Genomic DNA, 27458 nt, shown 5'->3' on the forward strand with positions numbered 1-27458 from the left:
TATTACTGATGGATTCCACCAGTTTCTTCAGAGCCTTTGGGTCCATGTTGAGTGTGGCTTCAACAATTGCAGACTTCTCAGAGAGCCCAGATCCAAGCCTGGGCGTCCTGGGTTGCCACTGATTCTACCATTTACTATGCCACAATCAACAAAGAACATGACCATGGCAATATTCCAGTGACCAAACAAAGAAGGTTCTCAGGTACAGTCACATGCTGCATAACAATGTTTCAGTCAAGAACAGACCACATATACAATGGTGGTCATATAAGATCAGTACATACAGCCTAGGTATGCAGGAGGCTCTATCATCTACGTTTGTGTAAGTGCCCTCTACGATGTTTGCACAACACATATCCCTGTCATTAAACAACTCATGACTGTAACTGGCAAAATATGCAACCGACAACAGTTCTTACCACTCAACAGAAATGCAGTGATTTCATCACTCCTATGATCTGAAATACTATAGCAATTCCAACATTTATCTTTTCTTTGCCACTAAACACCACTTAAAGTGGTACTTGATATTACTGCCATTCATATTTCCTCAGCACAAATTCTACAGTTGAAAATGTCTCCCTCCTATTTTTTATAGTTTTTTTTTTTAAGATTTTAATTTTTTTCCTTTCTCTCCCCAAAGCCCCCTGGTACATAGTTGTATATTCTTTGTTGTGGGTCCTTCTAGTTGTGGCATGTGGGACGCTGCCTCAGCGTGGTTTGATGAGCAGTGCCATGTCTGCGCCCAGGATTCGAACCAATGAAACACTGGGCTGCCTGCAATGGAGCGCGCGAACTTAACCACTCGGCCACGGGGCCAGCCCCTAAAATGTCTCCCTCCTATCTGAATACATAATTAACATAAAGACTTTATTCTTTAAGTTGAAATAAAATAATTTCTCAGGCTATAAACAGCTCCTTCAGAGGTTATAATCTCCTTTGAAAGCTCTAACTAAGCACATTCTCATGATAACCAGAAGCTTCAATCTGGGAACTTCTAGAGAAACATAAAACCTCACTTTTATCCCTCCAACTTATATCCGACTGACTGGTAGGAAAACATGGTATGATTATGCCAAAGCTGGCCAAAATGGCAACCATTCTAACTTCTGTCTAGTGTCAAATCCTGTTACAGAGAACAGCTTCTACTCTATGTCTGCCTGCCTTCACTGTGGTAAGGCAAAAAAAGGACACTGATTTTTAGAATTTAGGACACTACATTTTTACTAAATTTTTAATAAAATATAAAAACAAATTTCAAAATAAGGCATAACAACTGGAGAAAAAAAATAACTTTCCCAAAACTTTTCTTAAGGAAAAGTGTGAAACCGGTCACTTAAGTCTGAAGAATAACTGTTCTCAGTTTCTCTGAGGCTAGTCTACTGTTCTCTATACAGTGAAAGAAAACTAGGCAAAGGCTTTTAGCACATTTTGACTGAAGGAATATGGACTTATACTCTGGATGAAATAAATCCAGGATGCTGTTATGGCATTTAAAACACCTAAATATACTAAGGGAAACCAAATGAATCCAAAGCAATTAGAAAGAGGTAGTACTGGTGAAAATTCAATTTTTCTATCCAGACATTCATCAATTTTGTTGCACTTACCTTGGCATCATTATCCAAATAACATGCCTCATATTTATAAAATTGGTGTAAAATTATTCAAGAAAAAGGGTAGTTTGGTGCAAGGGGGAAGTAAGAGATGTTATTAACTTGCACCTAACATCGCCCAGTCAAATCTTCTTCCCTTACCTTATTAGAAGATTGTTAAGGCTACCATCAAAGAAATAATGAAAAAGGTATTGCCCAGTCAAGAGTCTAGAAAGAATACAATTTTTTGCCAAATCACCTTCTTCCCCAGTCTAATAAAATGAACAGTTGCTTCTAGTGGGACATAATCATCATACACTGAACCAGTGTGCAAAGGTCCGCTTTTATGTTCATAGCAAAACTGATCAACAAATAACCTGATAAGCTTACCTTTTAGCATTTTCACAAACAACAAATTCTGAGAAACTTCCTTTTGGATACAAAATGTCCCTCAAACTTGCTGTGTACTCAAGAGCATACAGATATCTTTTATTAGAAAATAGTATGAAGCTTTAAGAATAAAATTTAAGGAAACTTAACAAGAACTGTTATTTTTACAGCTAAAAACTTGGGTACGTGTCTTATCCACCTACCATTTAACACCTAGTAGTGTTTCTGAATCTTTATAACTTTACTTGTGACTCAAAGGGAGCTGATAAGAACACAGCTATTTTTAAGTAAAATAGCTATTTATTCAGCCTCTTGTCATGCCAAAATGTTTTGTGCATATACCACTATAATTAGCACACCCCCTGTAACAGGCAAAATTGTACATCAAATTATATTTCACGTTACCTGATTATATAAAAATGTAAGTGAAAATGACTTATCAATTTCTTTTAGCATTACTAGTAAACAATTCAGCAGGAGATATGAGGCACAAAATCTTAGTAAAATAGGACACAGGAAGAACAATAACGTAATTCTCACTTAAATTTAACTTTGTCATAATTTGTTATGAATATACAAAGACAAACTTTTAAAACATTGTATTTACTAAGATTCTGGCAATAGGTTTATGTAACAAGACACAGCATACCAGGCCTGCCACTCAACTTGTTTATGCTAAGTCTCAGCTTCAATATGAAGCTGTTAAAAAAAAACACAAAAAAACCCCCCTGATTTTTACATGCTAAATATCTTGGCAAGTATGCCATTAAACACAGTAAGGAATTGAAGATAGAAAGAATAAGGAGTTAATAAAAGCTAAACATTACAGCCTAAACAAAATTCATACAAAAAATAAAATAACTATTACTGGTTACATAAAATTTTCCTGACTGGTTAAAACTTAACAGTATAAAACATGCATTTTAGAATCTTTAGCTATCAAGTTCAAAAAGTACCAGTGTCTATTTCAAATGATTCCTCTCCAAAGCCAAAAGTGTAGTCAAAATTAATTCAAATGTTATAACACATTCTAATGCTAAAAAACATTCAGTATTATTGAAGTGGAGGTAAATCCCAGAGCTTTCACGCTTTCTTGTTTTGCAGAAGACTGTTTCTCTGTTTCATTCAAAGCAGCATACGACAGAGTCCAAGGATGTCACTAAGTTCAGTAAAGGGCAAGACTGCTGTACCCAGCTCTGGCCTCCCCATGAAGCATGGCTACTGTGTCCACAAGAATAGGATGTGTGAAGATAAAAGGCACACTATTCTGCTAGCTAAAGAGATAGCAAACCACCCCCCACCCTAAAAGCTCCTTCCCCAGGTAAATAAAAGTATACAAGGGGAAAAAATTAAAATACACTTATCTACAGAGTAAGGATTTTGAATTATCAATGTAATCATTACTTCAAAAATGTTAACTAGAATTATCTGGTCATTTCTGATTACATCTTAATGATGTATCCAGATTCAATTTCTGTTGATTTATCATTAGATACTTCTAGTCAAAAATATTAACTTTATTCCCAAATATCTTAACCACTAGTATGACTGCAGTGCATTATCTCCCAGAGTTATTAAGCACTGGAAGAGGAAAAAAAGATGTTCAAGAAGCAGGCAACAATCATGGCCCTTTCACACAGTGGCATCTTAGTGGCTACTGAATAGTCCAAGAATAATTCTAAAAACAAGAAAATTCATGCATTTCAGTAAATATGTCATAATTTTCACAGTTGAAATTTCCTCAGCATTGCACTTTATAAAGGAATCCTGATTTTTCTTAATGTTACGGTGAGTCAGGACTTGAACTAGCAGCCTTCTTTTTCTTCTTCTTACTGTGTTTCTTATGCTTCTTTTTCTTTTTTGTTTTTTCCTGTAAAGACATCCACATTAGACATTTCTACATGGAAATACACAAATTAAAACCAACTTTACCATGGTACTTTTAAACTTCTACATAGTTATTTCTAACAATCCACACAACCAAGTAAGCTACTCAAAACATTTCTCAAAAAGTCTCAATAATCAATATCATATGATGACTAAGAGAGTGCCTGTCAATTTTCAAAATTGAAAAACTCTAAGTTATTAGCACATTAATGTAGCTTCTAACAAAATTTCCTATGGAAAATAAATTCAATTGAATCATGGTGCCAACTGCTAAATTTCACGTTATATAATTTCTAAAGTCAAAGTCATTGTAGTTACTGCAAAAGAATCCTCACACCAGAGGAAAAAACAGTTGTTTTTGTAAAATGACAGTTTCTAGAGGACAGATATATCTGCTATTTTTAAGTAAACAGGAACACAGATATTATGTACTGCTTGGACTGGTAGCACTACTTTAATTATGAAATTAACAACTACTAATGTATAAAATATTGATGTATAAAGCAGATGCTTGATTTTTAGAGGAAAATGCCACTGAAGCCTAGTAAATGTAGTCAAATTGTGCTGGATAAAGGCAGTTGGAATTTTGCTGAACTCTGACTCTCATGACTGTTTCTGATGTAGAAGAGAAGGCAGAACTTTTAGAAACAGATACTTGGAAAGGTGGTATCAAATGACAGACTATTAGCTGACATTGGGACAAAAATAAAGACCAAGGAAAGAGAAGACATTTAAGAGTAGCAAAAACAAAGTTTTCTATGCATTTCCTTATCTATTAGAACCTTTCACAATCTCCTCAGAGAGGGTTTCCCTCCCCAAAGTCACTCTCTCACATATCATCCTCTTACCTATCTTGTATTCATTGTAACAGCTCTATCAAGACCTAGAACAGTGCCTGCATAGATGCTTAATACATCCTAGCTGAACGCGTGAAACAGTGAAGCAGGCAAATACAAATTACAATTATCCAAAATTAATCTTATGTCTTAAATTAATCAATCAATCTTAACCAAAGACCAAAGCAGTCTTTACCCAAATTATGTTCTCATTCAGAAAAAGTCTCTTAAATGTCACCTCGGTCTTGAAGCATATAAAATGTTAATTCTGAATCACACATTACCAGGTGAACCTTATCAGAGAAGGACCCTCATTTTAAGAGCTAGGAAAATTCTAGGAAGGGGTATTTACCCTCAAGCCTACATATGATACCGTTCTCATTTGTCTTTTACCTCTCCCTGAGAAAATGCCTTCAAAGGCCATAGTCCACACTTATACTGAGTGTGCCTAGGTTACTCTGCTGATGTGGTCTGTGTTACTCTTTGATAATCTGCTATCCATTTCCTCTAGGTTTGTCTGCTTCTCATTTGGATACCACTTCTTTGCTCCTTGTTCTCTTCTTCCTTCTCTCTCCTTTCTTACTTCTCAATCTGCATAATAGCACAGCTGGCTTTGCCACGATCACAAGAATCACCTTTATTAATGAATCATTTATGTTGCCAATCCCTGCTTACTAATCACTGCAGCTTGTGCTTAGAGGTTTTTTCCATTATTACCAGATTTGGTTGATCTGGAAGTAACTCTCAAAGATGGAGGGAATCGCCATACTTGAATCTCATATTTCATATTATAGCTTAAGAAAGTCAACCAGAAGTTTGAGCTTACATTTCTAACAGTAAAATACTGAAATGGAAACAGGAGATATTTGCTACTAGGGTATTGATTCTTCCTTTTTCCTGAGCCTATTTAACTTTCTCCAACCCATTCAGTGAAGCTGCTGAAGACTATCCCTTTTCCAGTAAATACTTACTTGGTCCCAGTAAATGCAATCATGTTTTAGCATGACTCATTTTACATTACACAAAAACAGCTACACTGTTGTCTATAAAAACATAAGTGATACTTGCTGTTGTTTTCTCTCGTTCTTCACTGCTTTTCTTCTTTTTCGCTCGTACCTAAAAAGTTTAAATTTTTGTGGAGAAGACAAATAGGTCACTTGTACTCAAGGCATTTTTTCTCATTCCCTAATATACCTGGCATCTTTAAAATTTATAGGTAAAGAACATTTTAACCATCAAATGACATTTTAAATACTTTATTACACCTCAAATACGTGTTTTATCACAAAGAAGATTCAATGAAAAACATTTAAAGGAAAGGAAATTAAGATTTTAAATCTCTAGAGAGCTTCTTGTATAGTCCTTTTCAGCACCTAAAATTAGCTGTGAGGTACAATGGATAGAAAACATGAGCTCTGAAACAAAACAGACCAAGCTCTGAATCCTACCTCTACTATGCATTACCCTCGTTTCATCATCTGTAAAATGGATAATAACCACACTCAAGGGGAAGTGTCTGGAATAAAGTAGGTATTTCTCTTACTCTCTGGTGTTCAATAAATAGTAGCTATACACAGTGTACTCAGTATAAACCAACCAATTAAAATCCTTTTAAGTAACAATTATCACCCCATTAATATCTTATTTCAATCTTTTAAAGTGTGGTACACAATGAGTATCGATTAAATTGAAAGTTGATAAAGCTCATGTGTATTTAATGTTAAGTCAAAATGTAACATTTCGTATTAAAACAAGCACTCTAGAGAGTACTTAGGAAATTATTGCTTATTGTTGTTATTCTTGTCCTAACAATGACTGTGGGTGGTAGTAGTTTTGTTGCATCCACATTTAACCAGGCCAAGACAGGGGATGCTGTCATGCAATGTCCAGGACAGCCCTGACGTGACTTTTGAACAGCTTGCTAGACATTCATGTAATTAACCCATTTATAATATAGAAGCTAAATTTATTGTAATATGAACACAAAGTATTCTGTATAGGCTTTTAAGATAGAATGAATGTCCCAGAACTGCAAATGTCATATAAATAGGGGGAAGACTGTATTTTATTTCATTCAGAGCCTTACTGAGAATTGTTCACCATTTTGGAAATGTCATTGATGACAACGCTATTGTATGGTTTTTGAAGGGTATGTGTAATGCATCTGTTGTGTCTTAAGAGTTTTTGTCTTCTGGTGTTGGGATGCTCAAGCATTTATGTATTGAAATATAATTTAATAAAATTATACATTGTCTTGTATTTATTTCTTTAGAGGATATTAATATAAAAATGTGTAGGACATATATATACACAACACATATATATAAGTAGGTAATATTAGCTACAAATTTCATTTCACGGGGCATTACAAAATGTTGCTACAAAATGGGGTCTACAGGCTCTATTTTACAAATGAGGAAACCAAGTCCAAGAGAGAAATACTTTACAGATAACTTACAGACCTAAAATTAACTAAGAATGGACTCTAACTCCAACACAGTACAAAATCTCAGAGACGGACAGTAGAGCTGAAAGGACTGTATAGATTACCTAGCCCTACTCCCTCATTGTCTAGATAGGAAAACGGAGATCATGCCCACATTTATGCTCCACCTCATCACCTTTCCACTTCCCTAAATAGCAGTAGTTCCAAACAAAACAAGGGAATGCTGGGTTTCAATACACCCTACACTATACAGCATCTTTCATGTAATCAAAACGGTAGTATAATAAAAAGAAAATATTAGAAGAGTAAAAATATCTCAGATTGGAAAAGTATGTGACAATATGGTTAATTATAAAAATAACAGCCATATAACTATCTTCTGGAAAAATGCAAAACTTAATCTGAAATAGAACAACTTCCATTTCTTTTTCATAGTAAATCCTATTAGAAAAGTGAGTAAATCAAACATTTACAAAGTACTTCTTTTTACTAATTCATATTTATTAAATCAAATAACTAAACATTTTAAAGTGGAGAAAACGGATTTGATCATATACTTACCTCCTCAATATAATCAGATTCTGATAAGGACTCAGATGATAAAGGTTTATCTTCAGGATACATCTTTCTTTTTTTGCTGAGTCCTTTAATGTCCTATGAAAAATACACCTATCTTGACTCAAAAAGATATAATACTATGCCACACAAATTTTGTTTCTAAGTTCTATTTAACAATTCTTCCAATTATTACAAAAATTATCCATTTTCATTTTAGAAATGTCTAAAACTGGTAACATTTACCAGGATTCAGTCTTTAATTCCAATAAAGTAATGCTTTTATTAAAAAATCTGAAAGGAAATAATTACATATCCATTTAGATGTAATATCCTCCTTACTGTCTTTAATTACACATGACAGAATTTTAAAGAGTCACAAGAAACCATATAGTTGGTATAAGATTTGGGTCCCTTGTATTCTAATTCTTTTGTTTCTACCCAGTGTCGACTCAGACAGGCCTAGTGCTGCAGAAAAGAAAATCAGTGGGTAGTTATTTGTGAGAATCTAAAAGGATCTCTACACAGTAATTCCTTTAGTGCATTAAAAGTGTTAAATTCACACAAAAAAAACTTCATCTCCAAGTATTTTTAATGATGAGAAAGGGCAAAACTCTGGAGAAACAGAGGGGAGTGAGACTGGAGGAGTACTTAGGGACTTAAATATATATTTTAAGAAATAAAACATCTCAACAAGATCTGAAGCAAGAATGGCAAAATGTTATTTATTAAGCTTCAGAGTGGATATGCTGGTTGTCATTTTATTATTTTCCATATACTTTTTCTGTATGTCTGAAGTAGTTCATAAATACAAAAACAACAAAACCACATAATGGAAAAATGCTCACCACCTTATCTTACAGAGAAAAAATGATACAAAATTTTATATGGCAAATCCAATTTTAAAGATATAAACAAAAAAAATCATGTAGAAAATAAACTAACAGTGATGTTCTATGTCTTAGGTTATAGGTGGTTTAATTTTGTTTCTGCAAAATAGCTTTACTATTTTGGTAGAAATGATAAATGCTCACTGTAAGAAAATTCACTCAGATCTCATTACCAGGAATTAAACATCAAGATTTTTCGACACATCTCTCTAAGTGTATATTTAGAATTTTACCTAAATACTAGCTGTTTGGAACCTGCTCTTCTCACCCAATAGTATCTTTCCAGGCCAACTACAGTGTCATTATGGCTGCCTTTGACATTCATTGAAAGTATATGCCACAATTTTCTTAACTCATCTCCTTCTGGAGGGCAGGCATATGGGCTCTTTGCTATTAAAAACAAAGTTGAAATAGAGCAAAAGGTATGTGAGTGCAAAATCTTTATCTAGTAATAACGACTAAATCAAAGACCAAAGTACCCTTCACTCAAATGATTTTCTCACTCTCCCACCACCTCACAGTCATTTTTTTTTTTTTTTTAAAGATTTTATTTTTTCCTTTTTCTCCCCAAAGCCCCCCGGTACATAGTTGTCTACTCTTCGTTGTGGGTCCTTCTAGCTGTGGCATGCGGGACGCTGCCTCAGCGTGGTCTGATGAGCAGTGCCATGTCTGCACCCAGGATTCGAACCAACGAAACACTGGGCCGCCTGCAGCGGAGCGCGCGAACTTAACCACTCGGCCATGGGGCCAGCCCCGTCACAGTCATTTTTTTATTTCACTCATTATAAATCACACTTTACCAAGAAACCTCTTTAATTAGGCTCTTTCATCAATCATATCAATCTCTGATTATCAGAATACAGTTTGTATTTTCTTTTAGAATTGCCTAAATATGTATTTTACCAACTTCTTTGTGTATGTGAGGTATTCCTTTTTAATTTTTGAAAATCACTAAGTTTTTGAATTATGTATTTGCAGTAGTTTTTATTAAGTCTGTCCATTATATTTCAACTTTGTTCATGGTTTATTTTTTGTGATCTCTTTTCTGCCATTCAGAATTAGAATTATGTGGTTAAAAGTTTCTGAGTTTTGAGGCATATAAGTGTCTATCACTCTGTACCATATATTATTTTGAAATACTTCAAAATCACAATGCAGTTGTCTTAGTATTTCATGTTAGCATATTACCAGTTTTTAGTTTCATGCAGACATTTTCTTTTAAAACACGAAAATAACCACTTATTCTATAATTGTTTTGAAAATCAGGAATTAATGTTGAATTACATCACACCTTTTTGGCAACTATTAAAATCATCATACGGTTTCTTTCATTTGTCCAGTTAACATGACAAATCATATTAATAAATTTCTTATCTGTGAATTCTTGAAATTGACCCAACTTGGTCATGATGGTTTCTTTTTTCAGTGTCTTAAAGGATTTTTATTTACAAATTGATATAAAAACCACTTCTAGGTATATACCCAAGAGGAATTACAACATACGTCCATACAGAAACTTGTACATGAACGTTTACAGCAGCTTTACTCCCATTAGCAAAAAGGTAGAAACAATTCAAATGTCCATCAACAGATGAATGGATAAACGAATTGTGGTATATACATACAACGGAGTATTATTCATCCATAAAAAGGAATGAAGTACTGCTACATGCTACAACTTGGAGGAACCTCAAAAAATTACACTAAGTGAAAGAAACCAGACACAAAAGGGGACAAACTGTATGACTGCTTTTATATGATATATTCAAAATATGCAAATCCACAGAGACAGAAAGATTAGAGGTTACCAGAGGATGGGGGTAAGGGAGAATGAGAACAGATTACTTAATGGGTATAGGTTGTTTTTAAGTGGGTGATGCACAAGTTTTGAAACTAGAGAGAGGTGGTCATTGCACAAGATTATACGTAGACTAAGTACCACCAAATTGTAATTTTAAGATGGTTAATAGCACACTATGTGAATCTCAATTTTTTTTTTTAAAGATCAGCACCTGAGCTAACATCTGTTGCCAATATTTTCCCCCCCTTGTTCTCCCCAAACCCCCCCAGCACACAGGTGTATATTCTAGTTGTAGGTCCTTCTAGGTGTGCTGTGTGAGACGCCACCTCAGTATAGACTGATGAGTGGTGCCATATCCACGCCCAGGATCCGAACTGGCAAAACCCTGGCCCACCGAAACAGAGCACGTGAACTTAACCACTCGGCCACAGGGCCGTTGCCTCAATTTTTAAAAAATGATATAAAAAGACTGAATAAAATATAGTGACACTGGTATGTAGTTTTCTTTCATTGGTAATTGCTTTCTTTAGGCTTTTATTTTTAATAATCAGAAGATTTTTAAATGCAAATCAGAAACATAAGTAGGCATAAATTTAGCATTAATTATAGTTGTTATAAATGAAGATAAAACATCTACTTACAGTACTAAAAAAGATTTTCCAAAACTTATCTATGGTCACTCATTTGAAACAGAAGTCCATGTTCTTTAATTAAAAGGGCCTCCTTTAAAATGACTTGAGAAAACAAAAGAAATGCTTAATCTCCATTATTTTGAATTTTTAATCTGAGATAATCCATTAATCTACACAAATCCAAACTCTGCAGGAATACTCTTCTGATTGTTTACCTTCAACAATGAATCCAATAAGTAATTTCCTTAAATTAACAGGAAATGCCGTAACAGTAAAAGAAAGAAGTCTCAAGTTAAAAAGGGGAATACATTGTTAATTTCTTGAAGTAAATGAAGATGACAGACTATCCTAAGGCAATGTAAAATGATAATTACCTTTTCTTTCTCAGTCGCATCCTTTGACTTCTTTTTCTTTTTTAAACTATCCTAAACAAACAAACATATATGTTAATCTTAAATGTAAAAGACAGAGCATTCTAAGGACAAAAACACCAAAATGGTGATTTGCTCTATGCCTGAAGAAAGTTTACTTCAATATCGGAATTTTATTCTGAAAACATAGGAGAAATGCATGTTGTGTATATAAGAGCTTGTAAGGAAATGAGGCTTCTTCATTTATCTGGCTGTCTATCAAACCCATGTACACCTAAAATGACAGATATTGTCTGTAATAACCACATGGTTTATTTTAAAATAAGACTTTATGCCATTGCCTATTTTTGCCTGTGGTGGTCACATGCACTGGAGTTCTAATTCACACTGTGCTCAGATATCTACCAATCTGCTTTCCTGAAGGAAAGGAGGCAAGAATTTCTGTTTTTTAATCCCTCAGTTCTAGCTATTAACCTCCCTGGGCCTTCTTTATCCATAAATTGAAATAACAACTACTTCATAAGGTTATTGACAGGATCGAGTTAACACGTCAAGTGCTTAGAACTGTGACTAATCCATAGCAAGCATTCAATAAATGTTAGCTATTCCCATCATTAAACAGGCTCTTCTGCTTTAAAAGACAAAGAGAAGAACCAACATTTCCTGAATACTTTCTAGACAACAGGCATTTTGTCAGAAGAAATCTCACTAGGGCAAGTAGATATCCGCCACAAAACGAGAGAAGTTGCTTTGTTCTCCTAGGACCCTAAGACAGAGTTTGTCAAATTGTGGTCCATGGACACTCCTATATCAGAATACAGAGGACACCTGTTAAAAATGTAGACTTTTGAGTCTACTCAGACTTATTAAAGCAGACTCTGGAGATGAGGCCCACGAATCTACATTTGTATTGCAACCTGCACGTATTTCTTACGACCACTAATGTTTGAGAGCCAAGTGTGTCTGCTAATTAGGAGAGTACAGAACAGATTTAGGTACACTAGAAAGGACACTGGACCAGACAGTGGAAGATACAGATTGAACTTCCAATTCTAAAACTAGCTATATGAATTTAAGCAAGATGTTTTTTCTCTCAACTATGACTTCTTTACAAAAACGGAAAAAATAATGTCTGCCATGCTTATCATAAAGCTGTCATGGAAATGCTGAGACATGGAGACATATATGTGAAAGTACTCAGAGAACAATTAAAAGCAATATGTAAGATATTAAGTGGTACAGAACCCCAAAGTATAAAAAATAGCATCTCATTTCTAAACTGAGAGCAATTAAAGATAGGAAAGAACTAAAAGAAAAACCTAATTACATGTCTTTCCTATCCAAAATATTGCTAATTTAAATATTACCTTACTGTCTGATTCAGTTTCTGATATGGAGCTTTCAGAAGATTTGTGTGAACGGTTCTTCTTTTTCTTTTTCCTTTTTCCTTGTTTCTTATCCTATATGAAACATTGTATTTTTAGAAACATTTGCTTTGTTTCAAAAATTTAATGATGCATCTTATTAATATCAGAACTTTATCAATGAACAAAACTTAATGAAAGAACTAGCTTGTAAATATGTTTTGCTTAATAACTAATGTAAAACATAAATTATATCACTTTCCTGCTTTATAAAGAAAAGTCAAGTTGGTACTGGTACAAAAACAGACACACAGATCAATGGAACAGAACTGAAAGCCCTGAAATAAAACCACAGATCTATGGACAGCTAATCTTCGACAAACAAGCCAAGAACATACGATGGAGAAAAGAAAGTCTCTCCAATAAATGGTGCTGGGAAACAGGACAGCCACATGCAAAAGAATGAAAGAAGACCATTATCTTTCACCATACACAAAAATTAACTCAAAATGAATTAAAGACTTGAAGGAAGACGTGACACCATAAACCTCCTAGAAGAAAATTATAGGCAATATGCCCTTTGACATCGGTATTAGAAGGATCTTTTCAAATACCATGTCTACTCAGGGAGGGAAACAAAAGAAAAAATAAACAAGTGGGACTTCATCAGACTAAAGAGCTTCTGCAAGGCAAAGGAAACCAGGATCAAACCGAAAAGAACGCACCAACTGGGAGAAAATGTTTGCAAATCATCTATCTGACAAGGGGTTAATCTCCAAAATACATGAAGAACTCATACAACTCAACAACAACAAAAGAAACAACCCAATCAAAAAATGGGCAGAGGATATGAACAGACATTTTTCCAAAGAAGATATACAGATGGGCAAGAAGCACATGAAAAGATGTTCAGTATCGCTAATCATCAGGGAGATGCAAATTAAAACTACACTAAGATATTACCCTATACCTGTTAGAGTGGCTATAATTACCAAGACAAAAAACAACAAATATTGGATAGGATGTGGAAAAAAGGGAACTCGCATACACCGCTGGTGGGAATGCAAACTGGCAGTCATTATGGAAAACAGTATAGACATTTCTCAAAAAATTAAAAATAGAAATACTATACGATCTAGCTATCCCACTACTGGGTATTTATCCAAAGAACTTGAAATCAACAATTCAAAGAGACTTATGCACCCCTGTGTTCACTGCAACATTATTCTTAATAGTCAAGACGTGGAAGCAACCCAACTGCCCATCCACTGATGACCACATAAAGATGATGTGGTATATATATACAAGAAAATACTACTCAGCCATAAAAAAAAGACAAAATTGTCCCATTTGCAACATGGATGGACCTTGAGGGTATATGTTAAGCGAAATCAGCCAGACAAACACCAACACCATACAATTTAACTCATATGTGGAAGACAAACAAATACATGGATAAAGAGAATAGATTAGTGGCTGCCAGAGGGGAAGGGGATAAGCGGGTGGGCAAAAGGGGTAAAGGAGCACGTATATATGGTGACTGACAAATAATAACGTACAACTGAAATTTCACAATGCTATAAACTATTATGACCACTAAAAAAAAAAAAAGTCAAGTGAATTGAGTCAAATGTAATCCCTAGCATCTAAGTCAATTTTAGATTTTTCAAGTCCATTTCTTCTACTGATATTTTTAAATGAACACGACAAATTTAGGAGTCTAAAAAATACACATACTAATACTTAAATATCTATTTATTCATGTCAGGACTCTCAATCATGGGTCATTTATCAAAACCAAGAAGTAAATATTTTTAACAGGTATTTCCTAACATTTCCTTTGTCATTAAAGAAATTACAGATATTTCATGAGTTATTACAGGCAAACCTTACCTCATCTTCAGAATCCGAAGAACTGCTGGAAGAATCAGAGCTTGATGAAGAAGAAGATGAATACTTGACCAAGCACAAAACAATTAAAGCTTGTGAGATGCAGGAATTTTTTTTTTTTACTAAGTCTCCCAAACACTTAACAAAATCAATCTACTGTCTGAGAAACAGATGTCATATTCATAAGACTTAAATACTGAAACGTCAAATGTCACATTTCCTCACCACAAAAACAAAAAAATTCAACAAAGTAACACCACCTGTGGCAATAAGAGTCAATTTTCCCTCTTTAACAGCAATAGAGTACGTAGTAGGTTCTAAGCAGATTGGCACCTTTCTTTTGTATCACTAATGAACAAAACCACCATAACTACCACAGCCCTCCAGGTTCCTTGACTCACGTAGAGCTAGCATACAGGTTATATAAATTATTCTTACTTTTTTTGGTAGGATCTTAACTGTAACATTCAGAAAAATGGAAAACTTTTGCTCACCCTACCAGATTTCTTCTTTTCTTTTTTCTTCCTCTAAAAGCAAACATATAAAAGTACAAACCTAAGTAAGGTGATGTGAGTTTTCAAATGTATCTATTAATAGTAGTATGCAGCATCATTATGAAAACTCAACTATGAGATTAAGAATAGCAATAAACTAAAAATGGTATTACCTGTCTTTTTTTGGATGAACTCTCACTTCCACTTAATAATTTCTCCCTGTGTTTTTCTAGTTCTTTCTTCCAGTTCTGCAAAAAGGTTATAAACACCATCAGAGGCTATCTATCCCATTCTACAGTAGCTAGTATTTAGAGAGCCACTACTTCCTTCCATCCATCCTTCCTGCCTCTCACCCATCTCAGCCTCTAATTACAGTCAAAAGATACTCCAGGCGCCAGAATCCTTTACCCTAGCACCAAAGGAGACTCTACTATCTCTTTTCAAAGAGGATACTAAGTGGTGAGAGTTCTCCGCTGTCCATTAAGAGAAGTTATATTACTGAGGCTGAGGACTTTTTTCTTTTTAACAAAGATGGTTAGATTCTCTTTCCAAACAATAAAAGATGAATTAATCTAGACTGTGGCTAAAATACTATACACATGTTTGCAATGAAAACAAGAAAACATCACCATGGAAATCCCAGGGTAAGATAGGGGCATGGGGTAGGGGAAGAGAAGGGGAGAACCTAACATTCAGTAAACTTTAAGATGGTTTAAATTACTATAAGATGGTTTCCCTTTTTTTTTAAAGAAATCATACATTTATATACAAACTTGTATTCAATATAACAAAAACACTTCTAAAATATAGAGCCCCTTAACCTAAAGAGCTATGCCTAAACCTTTGGTTTATTAAAAAATGACTTCATTTTTCTTATTATAAGAAAAAAGATTAGTCTATTTTTTCAAAAGATACCATTTACGAACCTCATTCATTTTTTCTTCAAATTCAGCCAATGCTTTGGAGCCTTTCTTCTTCTTTTCTAGTTGTTCTTTCACTTCTTCCCTTAAAAAAGCAGAATGTACAAATAAGTTTTCGAGCAATTCAAATTAGAGACGGATGCTTACAAACAAGACAACAAAATTCCACAAATAAATTTTTCTTAATATCCTAATAAACCTCCATTCCAGTGTTGAAACATTTCAAATTACTTTGTTCACATCCTTGTAAATCAATCATAATAAAGTCTGTCAGATAACACTAACCACTCCTCTTCGAAACAGGGATTATTAAAGCTAATACACCAAACATACAACAGGCACTGTTTTAAATACATTTTTCTTTAATCCTCACAATACTGTGAAAAAATAGAGTATTATTATCCCCATTTTCCAGATATAGAAGCTGAAGCTTAAGGAAGGTGAGAAATCTGCCCAAGTGCACAGAGCTAGTAGTCTCAGGATTAGGGTGACCTAAGGTCTATTTGGCTGAACTATTATATTCTACTACTAAATCACCCATTTTATAATGTACCTCACGTGTCGTGCAGAAAACAGTTAATACAGCATACCTGACTACTTATTCTTACAAGTATTCACTCTGGCTAGCATCTGGGAACTTGAATTTTGCGAAGGTCCTTACCACTCCCTGATAAGAGTGGCTCACTATGCCTAACTATACTAAGACTAGAGTTTAGGCTGAACACTTGTACTCCTTTTGGGAGTCTGGAATTTTGACACCTGGTAGGCAGAGGCTGACTAGTCCCCAGTAAAAACCCTGGGTACACTGAAAGCCTCTAATGAACTCCCTGGTTGGCAACATCTCACATGTGTTACCAAAAATTAAATATGTCCTGTGTGACTCCACAAGAAAGGAAGCCTTTGAAGCTTGCACCCAGTCTCCCCCGGACTTCGATCCGTATGCCTTTTCCCTTAGCTGATTATGGCTGGTATCCTTTCGTGGTAATAAATCTTACCCACAAGTACAACTATCCGTGAGTCCTTCTAGTGAATTACCCAACCTCAACTCTTGAAGGCTGTCTTGGGGACTCTGACACACATGTAAGATACTTGCTTGTGCAATTCCCCTTTAAAGCTCATTCTTTCCCCCATTTTTAAAGACAAATATACTTTGTTTAGGATATTTTATTTTATGGTATGTTGCAACAGTTAACAACAGCGCTCATGAACACTGTTAAGAGTTGGACATGGCTTACTAATTTAACTCCAAGATTCCCTAACATGTAAGCACAACTTTCAACTATAGTTGTCCAGCTTTCAGGGGCACTTAGAAGGATTCTAAAGCTAACAACCCTGAAGGTTGTCATGTTACCTCAGGAGCAGAGTATTTAATAAGGAAGACAGACAGACTAAAAAATAATAAAGCCAGTGCTATGCTTTATTTACAAAAGATCAGAGCCATTTAACAACAGCAAAATACCCCCAAATCAACAATTTAAAACAAAAATTTTCACAGTGGTAAATTCTAACTCATTGAAAAGCCAGCAGATAAAACCAGAAATAGGGGCCGGCCCCGTGGCCGAGTGGTTAAGTTCTCGCACTCCGCTTTGGCAGCCCAGGGTTTCACCAGTTCAGATCCTGGGCACACACATGGCACGGCTCATCAGGCCATGCTGAGGCAGCGTCCCACATAGCACAAACAGAGGCACTCACAACTAGAATACACAACTATGTACTGGGGGGCTTCGGGGAGAAGAAGAAGAAAAAAAGAAGAGATGCCAATCTTTAAAAAGAAAAACAAAACAAACAAAAAAACTAGAAAATAAAGCCTAACATTACCCTTCCTAACACACAGTTACACCTCAATGGCGGGTGAGACTATTCAAACCTACCTTTTTAAATAGCTTAGGACACTGCAAGGTTAAGGTCTATTTTAGGGGACAGAGAAGAGGTTGGTATGAAAACGTTATTTGGCATTGCTTTAGCTTTATTGGGTGATGGGTTCTCAAATGCTTGTTTTACACGCATGTATTTATTTCATATATTCAAAAGAAAGCACATATCAAATATTACTTCAAAAATTAGGTATCTGGCAATTGCTTGGCAATCAACAAACACTGTAACAGCAACCTTTAAAAAGTTTATGAAAACCAGGGCTGGCCTGGTGGTGCAACAGTTAAGTTTGCACGTTACACTTCGGTGGCCCAGGGTTCACCGGTTCAGATCCTGGGTAAGGACATGGCACCACTTGTCAAGCCATGGTGGTGGGAGGTGCCCCACATATAAAGTAGAGGAAGATAGGCACGGATATTAGCTCAGGGCCAGTCTTCCTCAGCAAAAAAAATAATTTATGAAAACCTTATCAATAGGTAAATTGTTTCACAAATACCAGGTAGGCCTTGGTCGATTCAGATAATCTTGGATCGTTGGTCCTGAAGACTGGATTGGACCCCTTGATCTGGCCATTGCTATTGGGTTCATATAGGCCTTGAGGAAAGAACAGAAATTAACTCCATTAAAATAACCAATAAAAATGCAAAAGCTCACTTATTTATTAAGCAATATTTATTATAAATGCAAACTATGTCCAAAGTATGAACAATGTGACAACCGACTTTTCATTACAAAAAACAAATTTAACGCTCTAATAACCCTCAAAAGTTTGGGAGATGAGTAATAATGCTATTTCACAGAAACTATGTTTTTACCAGAGATTTGATGAAAATAATAACGATACCTCTTTCTTACTGTGAGATGGCTTTATAGTGCTTTCTCCTAAAGCCCAATGAAGATGATAAATATTATGCTCACTGACAAGTAAAGAAACTCAGTTCCAAAGAAGTGAAAGAAGATTTAACTCTAAATCCACTGCTTATTCTACTATATCTTCCACCTCAGGAAATAGTATGCCATACTGATGGCAATTTTATTCACAAGTTGTTAACATTAAAAATTAAATTATGCACAGGCAACAAAAGAAAAAATAGATAAGCTGGACTTCTTCAAAATTAAAAATATTTGTGCATCAAAAGACACTATCAAAAGAGTGAAAAGATAATGCACAGAAAGGGAGAAAAGATTTGCAAATCATATATCTGATAAGGGATTAGTATCCAGAATGCATAAAGAAATCCTCCAACTCATAACAAAAAACCCAAACAACTCAATTAAAACGCGCACAAAGAACTTGAACTGACATTTCTCCAAAGAAGATATACGAATTCCAATAAGCACATGGAAAGATGTTCAACATCACTAGCCATTAGGCAAATGCAAATCAAAACCACAATGAGATGCCACCTCGCACCCACTAGGGAGGCTATTATCAAAAACGAAGAAAAGAACAAATTTTGTCAAAGATGTGAAGAAAATGGAACCCTTATGCATTGCTAGTGGGAATATAAAATGGTGCAGCTGTTGTGGAAAAGTCTGGTGGCTCCTCAGAAAGTTAAACACAGAGTCACCATATGATCCACCACCTCTAAGCGGAATTGAAAAAGAACTGAAAGCAGGGACTCAAACAGATACTTGTACACCACGTTCACAGCAGCATTACTCACAACAGCCAAAAGACAGAAACAAACAAATGTCCACCTACAGGAGAATGGATAAACAAAATGCGGTATATGCATCAACGGAATACTATTCAGCCTTAGAAAGGAACGAAATTCTGATACACGCCATAACATGGATGAAGCTTGGAAACATGCTAACTGAAATAAGCCAGACATAAAAGCACAAACACTGTATGATTTCACCCATATAAGGTGCTTGGAATAAGCAAATTCATAGACAGAGGTAAATAGAGGTTACCAGTGCTGAGGGGAAGAGGTGAGTGGAAGTTACTGTTTAATGGGTCCAGAGCTTCTTGTCCAGGATGATGAAAAAGTTCTGGAAATGAGTAGTGGTGACAGTGACACAACATTGAATGTACTTCATGCCACTGAACTATACACTTAAAAATGGTTAAAATGGTGAAATTTATGTGATGTACATTTTAGCACAATAAAAAAATCTACAAAAAATTAAATTATGCTCTGCATCCTGCACTTAGTAGAGCAGAAAGACACATTTTTAGACATGTTTTTCAAAAACATATTGAGACAAAATAAAGCAGACTTGTTGATGACAGTGTTGAACAAAGAGATGTTTTATTAAAATCATTTTGCTGACAGAAAATCTAGTTTTTAATTCATAGTCAACCTCTTGATCCTCACATTTAATTTTCCAAATTTAATTTAACAAACATTTATAAAAACTCTTATAAAAGTAGTTTTAAGTAAAAAGAATTTTGGTTGAAAACGACTAGTCATGTGTCGCTTAACAATGGGGACATGTTCCGAGAAACGCATTGTTAGGTGATTTCGTTGTTGTGCAAGCATCATAGAGCACACTCACACAAACCTAGATGGTACGGCCTACGCTATATGGTACTAAACTTATGGGACCACTGTCATATATGTGGTCCATTGTTGACTGAAATGTCGTTACACAGCACATGACTGTATTGCCAAGGTTGATTTTAAGGCCATAAACCTAATACTTAACATTCCAAAAGAAGTGAAATGAAACAATGTTATTTGTTATGTTTTACTTAACAAAATCCGTAAAAATGACAAACATTTCCCATCTTCACAATAAATAATAGTCATATATTTTCAGCTCTCTCTGGCAGAGTACACAATGTAAAGTCACTATAAACAACACATACAGAGAACTATTTTCATTCAATTGGTCACTGCCTCATTACTTGAGATGAAAAAGGTAAACCTTTAACACAATTTTCTTACAGGCAGGAATGAATGCTAGAGCTCCTAAGGCTGGAGATGTTTAGAGGATAAGGGCTAGACGTTACACCCTCATATATTTCATTCAACTGACTTTGCTAAGAATTTCAATCAGTTCATGTAGAAATATGACAACGAGAGAGGCTGCAACAGAGGAATTATGGCTCAGCTAATGACACTGACAATCCTAATAACCAGAAGCAAGTACAACGTGCAAGTTAAGATCATCATTTTTAAAAGAGAAGTGTAACATCTATCACCTCATTTCTTTTGTATCATGTCATAATTTTAGCAATACCTAGTGATAAAACATTTTAAGTTTAAAATTGCAAAAACTGTTTACTTCCAAAGAATGCAAATATATTCAGGATCTTCAAAACTAAATTACTAAAATAGGGAAAACTGGACACACTCAACTAGTCATCAAATTGAGATTCATTAAATATATTAAAAGTATACTCTCAAAATGAAATACTGTGTAGTCATTAAAAAGAGTGAGGTAGATGTACTGTTACTGATACGGACAGATGTCCAAGATTTCTCAAGTGAAAAGGAAAAGAAAGGTACCCAAAAATAAGATACTATTTTAATAAATAGCTATAATTACTAAAAATCTAGATCTATGTGCACTAAAATGTAAAGGGAGATGCCTACTTTCATCATTTCATACAGTGGAGAAAAAAATTTTTAAATAACTCATTACCTTTATAAAAGAAAAAAACCCCAAAAAACTACACACAAACTTTATCATACTATTAATGATAAACAAAATAAGAAAAATTCAACCACAATGTTGCTGCTCCGATTCAAGAGCTGAACTGTCTTCAAGTAAAAATTTACAAATAGTACAATGGTAATTTTTTATTCTAATTTTAAAAAAATCACAACACAACATTTAACACGTTTTAGTCTTCAAATTTTGTAGCTTATATCTTAAAAGCATATTAACATTTTTGTGTCAATGTCTACTGTGAAACTGCTTTTCCAAAGTACACACCAGTCTATCTTACTGTTTATCTTTCAGAGAAAAATAAAATAGTGAAGTATATTCCCATGCTAAGACTATTAGTTATACACAATCTATGGTACAATTACAGGAACTATCATTGAGTATGCAACAGGCTTAACTTTCAAGCTTTTGACCATAAACACTGTCCTCAGCCTGCTAAGTACACTCCAAATATCTCCATTATTTATCTCAATTATAACAGCAATGTGCTAGGTTCCCTGCAAAACACTTGGTAGTTTGTGCTCATAATCATTAAGCAACAATGCTTCTTTTTACTAAGGAAAACAGCAAGGTTTTTAAAACAAAAAAAGTACCTTACAAAGGTAAAGCTTTTTCACTTATGCATCAGTGTGAAAAATAATGCTCCTAACATTAAGGGGGTGGGTGGTTAGGTATCAGTAAAAATAAAGAAATTGGGAGCCAGCCCAGTATCGCAGCAGTTAAGTGCACACACGTTCTGCTTGGGCGGCCCGGGGTTTCACTGGTCCAGATCCTGGGTGCAGACACAGCACCACTTGGCAAGTCATGCTGTGGTAGGCGTCCCACATGTAAAGTAGAGGAAGATGGGCACAGACAGTAGCTCAGGGCCAGTCTTCCTCAGCAAAAAGAGGACTGGCAGCAGACATTAGCTCAGGGCTAATCTTCCTCAAAAATAAATAAATAAATAAAAATAAAGAAATTGTGCAGTTTCTTGAAACATCTCACTATGACTTAACTGCTTTAAGTACTGTGACCCTATAAAGTCAAATGCATTCATATGTAACTAGAATTATCTGTGGCTCCAAACCGCTGCATGAGTTTGGGTAACCAAACAATTTGTTTTTGAAACTCAGAATGGCAAACTGAGCTCGAGGGAATACATAAGTGGGCAGGTTGAAAAGAGCAATGCAGTACAACTGCTAAGGACTAAATGTGCAGAACTTCAACTGTTACTTTGATTACCTACTTTTATCTAGAAAGTACATCTGTTTAGAGGGCACAAAGTAACAGAAAAGAACGTGAAGGTAACTTCTGTTAAACAACGGGCACAAAGGATGACCATCATAAACTCAAGAGCCCTTTACAAATCTTGAGTATTAAAATGTTCAGTTAAAAAAAAAAAAACTGTTCAAGAATGCACCATATCAGAGTGAACTCTAAAGTAAACCATGGACTTGGGGTGAAAATGACGTGTTAGTCTAGGTTTACTGGTTGTAACAAATGTACCACTCTGGTGCAGGTGTTGAAGACGGGGGAGGTTGAGCCCAACTATGCGGAGGAAGTAGAGGGGAACTCTCTGTACTTCCTGCTCAACTTTGCTGCGAATCTAAAACTGCTCTAAAAAATAAAGTCCATTTAAAAAAAAAAACTTTCAAACTGAAATTTCATGGCTTTTTAAGAAAGCAATCCTGTCATCTTTAAAACTATGATTTTATCGTCAATGCAAGAAGAAAATGCCAGTATTTTCAGAGGCAAACATTCAAAAAATCAAGAGTAATGATGCACTGAACTAAGTATCAGATGACCCAAATTATAGTCCCAGTTAAACAGATCCTTCACTTCCTCCATGCAACGAGGAGACCGAATTAAACAACCTGTCTTCTACCTCTTAATTTCATGTTTCCATTCTCACATCCTTCGAAGCACAAACAAAATGTTACCAGAACATTGTGCCAAGACAGCATACCAAATAACACGTAGAGCCCAAAGTTATTATCAAAATGCTCTGGTAAATAAAGCTCATTTGAAAAGTTTTTCTAATGCTCTAAAGAGATGTATAAACCAACACTTTTTCCCAGTAAAACAAAACATCTTAGGCCTCTGTATGAAACTGCATCCAAGCTCTGGCAATTTCAAGATTCAAGGCCCAAGGGCATTAAGAGCCCAAACACTCAACACTTCAAACCTAAGGATGCTCCAGCAGAAACCATCTCAACTCCATGAGAATCAGGATATCACAACAAGGTCTGACCTCCGTCCAGCCAGGAAAGCAGGAGAAAAGAACATTCCTCAACCTCGTAATCAAGATTCACTACTGTGGTTCCTGGATATCTTTGATTATCAAGACTATATAAAATTAAAACAAATGTTTATTTTAGATGGGAAATGTCATCATTTCATAAAAGTAAAGCTCTTGTGGCACTTCCCACACACCCAAAAAACTGCAAAGGAAATAATCGTTGAATTAAAAAGCTGGTTCATTAAGTTTTGTACATTAGCTTTACCTCCATTTATTTTTTTCATGTTACTGCAGAGTGGTTAAAACTCTGTCAAAGACAACCCCAAGAACTGTAAGTTTGCAACCTAAACTTATTGCTAATCCCTTATGTTTACTGCCCATCCAAACTGATTCAAACTTGGGCTTTCCAAACCAACCTAGAAGCCATCTAGAACGCCTCCTTCCCATCTCCACCTACCCAAAGTACTTTCTTTCCTGAATGTCCTCAGAACCTGGAATTTCTGTCAGATATCATTTCTTATTCTACTACTTATTTATGTATCTCTTTTACTACAGTAATAACTTTCATGCCAAACATTCCCTGGCCATCTTGCCTTTTGTGGTCTCAATTCTTCTGCAGGGTTGTGGATAACCAGTGATCTCATTTTACAGATGAGGACACTGAGGCTGAGAGAAGAAAAGCAACTTGCCCTAGGTCCCCCAACTCCTGGGGGACCAAAACTGACATTCTAGTCTGCGCCTGACTCCAAAGTCAACTATTTTCACGCCATTCATTCCTTCACAGGGCCAGCCTACGAGGTGCCAGGCGGCGCTGGGCACAAAAAGCCAAACGCTTCCATCCTGGTTCTCAACAGGAGCTCTCCTGCCGCTAGGACTGGGGGGCGCTGCCGGCTCCCGGGTGCAGGGACCGCGTCCGAGGCCTCCGCGCCTCCATACCCCCCGTCCCCCGCACAAGAGGGGCGCGGAGACGGGGTGGGCGACTCAGAGGAGGTGAGTCCTGGCGCCTCCATAGGCCTCAGACTTCGCACTAACGTACTGGAGGAGACAGGTCTCCCTGAGCCCTTGCAGCTCTTAAAAAAAAAAAAACACTGCTGGCCCGAGAGCGGGAGGGAAGGGAGCCAGGGAGCACTGCCAGAGGGTGCGGCGGGGTTGGAGGTGGTAGAGGAAAGATGCGGACCAGAAAGAAGAAGAAAGAGGGAGGAGACGGTGGGGGACTCCAAGGCGCCAACAGCGTGTACGGCGCACGCGCGTCGGGGCCCGGCGGCGGTCGGGGGAGCTGGGTCTCCCGGCTCGAGGTCCGAGCGCCGCCGCTGACCCTTAGGCCAGGCCGGGAAGAGCGAGGGGTCACGCTCTCCAGCTGCCGGGCCCCGCATCGCCCCGTTGTTTCCCCCCAGGTACTCACCACCCGATTGTCCCGCTTCCCCATAGTGGTGGACTGAGCGCACAGTCAGACGCCGAGAGAGACGAGGCCAGCTAGGCGACCGACACGGGCCCGCCGCAGGTCCTTCTGTCGACTCCCCACCCCGCCCAGAGAGCGGCGCCGTGCGGACCGGGTGGCCGCGCCCAGATACAGCGCCACCTACCGCCGCGGAGGAGAGGCCGGCGCCGGCGATCACTCACAGTTCCCAGGGGTCGCCTGGGGGATTCCTGTTCTTTGTCACCCACCTAGCAACAGGGGGGCACTTCTCAGTGCAACAGCCTCACGAGGCATCTCACCTCCGTTTGGCCTTGGGTTGTTTTTCTCCCTTCCATTCCTGATACGCGGAAATACTCATTCTAGGGGATACAAAGATTATTCCAACGCTTATTGTGTGCTTAACATAGTGCTAGTGCTAGTTGTGGGACTAAAGTGAGGACCAGGACAGACGTGGTCCCTCACAGAGTCCATCAAGTAGGGGTGAGGGGGAGGAGACAGTGCTGTCATGGATGTTGCTAACGAAATCGCCCTTTAAGTTCAATTCAATTCGATTCATCACCCATGCATTCATTTCACACTAATTTTTGAAAATCTACTTTGTACAATTCACTAACCGAGTCATTGGAAGCTGGATCTGGGACAGGACACAAAGATGATTAAGATACAATCCCTACCTTCAAGGGGCCTGTTTATAACCTAGTAGGGGAGACAAACATAGACAGGGCTAACTTTACTGCATGGCGTGTCATAATACTGTCAGTACAGTATTAAAACTTCAAGGGAGGTGATCGAGGCTCCAGAGAAAGAGTCATTATATTTATTAAGTATTTATAGACCTGGATAAAGCTGGGCCCATCTTAGTACAGTCATTAGTAAGTCATTGAAAATTAATTTGGATCTTCTCTGGACTCTTGGAAAATGGCAAAATGGGCTTACACTCATTACATGCAAGGAAATTCCTTAAAGTCATCCTTCCCAATCTGTCTCCCTCCCTCCCTTTCTCACACTATGTTGCACAACAGATGCTTCCAACTCCCATTTTCTCTCTCAAAACTTCCCCAAACTCTCTCAAATGCAGCCATTGGTGGTTCTACTCCCCACTAAACGTCCATTTTCCCGAGTAACTCACTTTGCCTTTCACTGTAAATTGGGCCTCCAGTCCTTCATGTCTCTTCCTCCTCCATTACCCCTGACTTAAGCTGGGGACTCTGACCAAAGACAGGCTTCTCTGTATGCACAAGAGGAAGAAGAGGATGTGTGAATATTACAGGTTTTTTTTCGTGGCTCAATTACAGTGTTTTTAATATTCCAGGCTCTTTATAGATATTATTTCTGACACTTCAACATAGTATGATAACACCTGAGGGAGAGTAGAGTTTTTTCCTCCTTAGCTCTTTCTTACCTTTCTCTTCCTTTGACTGATTATACAGGATACAGAGTTTTAAAAAAATATAATAATGCCATAAGTCAACAGAAGGGTTTGTGTTTCCTACAGATGTCTCCCCCTCTGACAGTGTACACAGCCCCTCCCAGGTGGAGCATGGATCTGAGAGGAGAACAGAGAAACAGGAAAATGACAGAGAAGCACGTAGAGATAATGAAGAATGCCAAAGCTATTGAGAGCTCTTCTGAGTGGACTACGTAAAGACGGGATCAGTCTTGGCTTTCTCAGGTTATAGCTCACAGTGACTCAATGAGAAGAATAAGGAAATGCTTTCCACATCCTCTATACATGTGTGATCTTCTAATAAACACATTTACCTTCTAGCTATGACCTACATGCCCTCCCACATGTTCTAGGCATAACCAAGTGATTACATTCCATTTTTCAGACGAGAAAAACTGAGGCTAAGAGAAGCTGAGTAATTTGCCCCAGTTTCCATACCTAGAAAGTGGAGAAGCTCAGGATTCAAATGCGGGTGTGACAAACTTGAAAGCATTTGCTTTCCTTACAGCACCACACTGCTGTGGGACGGGTGAAGGAGGATTGATAAGTGGCATTACAGGTGGACTATGAAGGTGAACAGACTTCCCATAAAGGAGCTGAGATGGAAGGACATTTCAAACAGAGGGAACAGCCTGAGTAAAAAGAAAGGCAATGCGGTCAGGTGTGGCAGCATAGACCACGTGTAGTAGAAGGGAAACCAGGCTGGAAAGGTGTATCGGAGCTGGAGGCAAAGGGCCTTGAATATCAAGGGAAGAAATTTTACTTTATTCTGCAGGCAAACCTTTTTGAACAAGGGAGTAACACGAGCA

The 27458-nt window shown here is 36.9% G+C and overlaps 1 protein-coding gene across 2 annotated transcripts; it reads right to left on the bottom strand.

Annotated features, from left to right (window-relative positions):
* Positions 1 to 2265: 2265 nt before the first annotated feature.
* FAM133B (family with sequence similarity 133 member B) lies at positions 2266 to 25340 on the bottom strand. Of its 2 annotated transcripts, XM_014842954.3 has the most exons (11): positions 25188 to 25340; positions 18440 to 18537; positions 16078 to 16156; positions 15325 to 15399; positions 15152 to 15184; positions 14661 to 14723; positions 12771 to 12863; positions 11407 to 11457; positions 7716 to 7808; positions 5777 to 5824; positions 2266 to 3855 (listed from the first exon to the last, which is right to left on the bottom strand). In XM_014842954.3, the coding sequence occupies exons 1-11, from the start codon at positions 25209 to 25211 to the stop codon at positions 3769 to 3771; spliced, it is 744 nt and encodes a 247-aa protein (XP_014698440.1). In that variant the 5' UTR covers positions 25212 to 25340; the 3' UTR covers positions 2266 to 3768. The 2 variants fall into 2 exon arrangements, with proteins under 2 accessions (XP_014698440.1, XP_044623257.1); XM_044767322.2 differs by lacking the exon at positions 15152 to 15184.
* Between the last annotated feature and the right edge of the window lie 2118 nt (positions 25341 to 27458).

This window comes from Equus asinus, chromosome 1 (genome assembly GCF_041296235.1).
Source record: "Equus asinus isolate D_3611 breed Donkey chromosome 1, EquAss-T2T_v2, whole genome shotgun sequence".
Taxonomy (NCBI): Eukaryota; Metazoa; Chordata; class Mammalia; order Perissodactyla; family Equidae; genus Equus; species Equus asinus.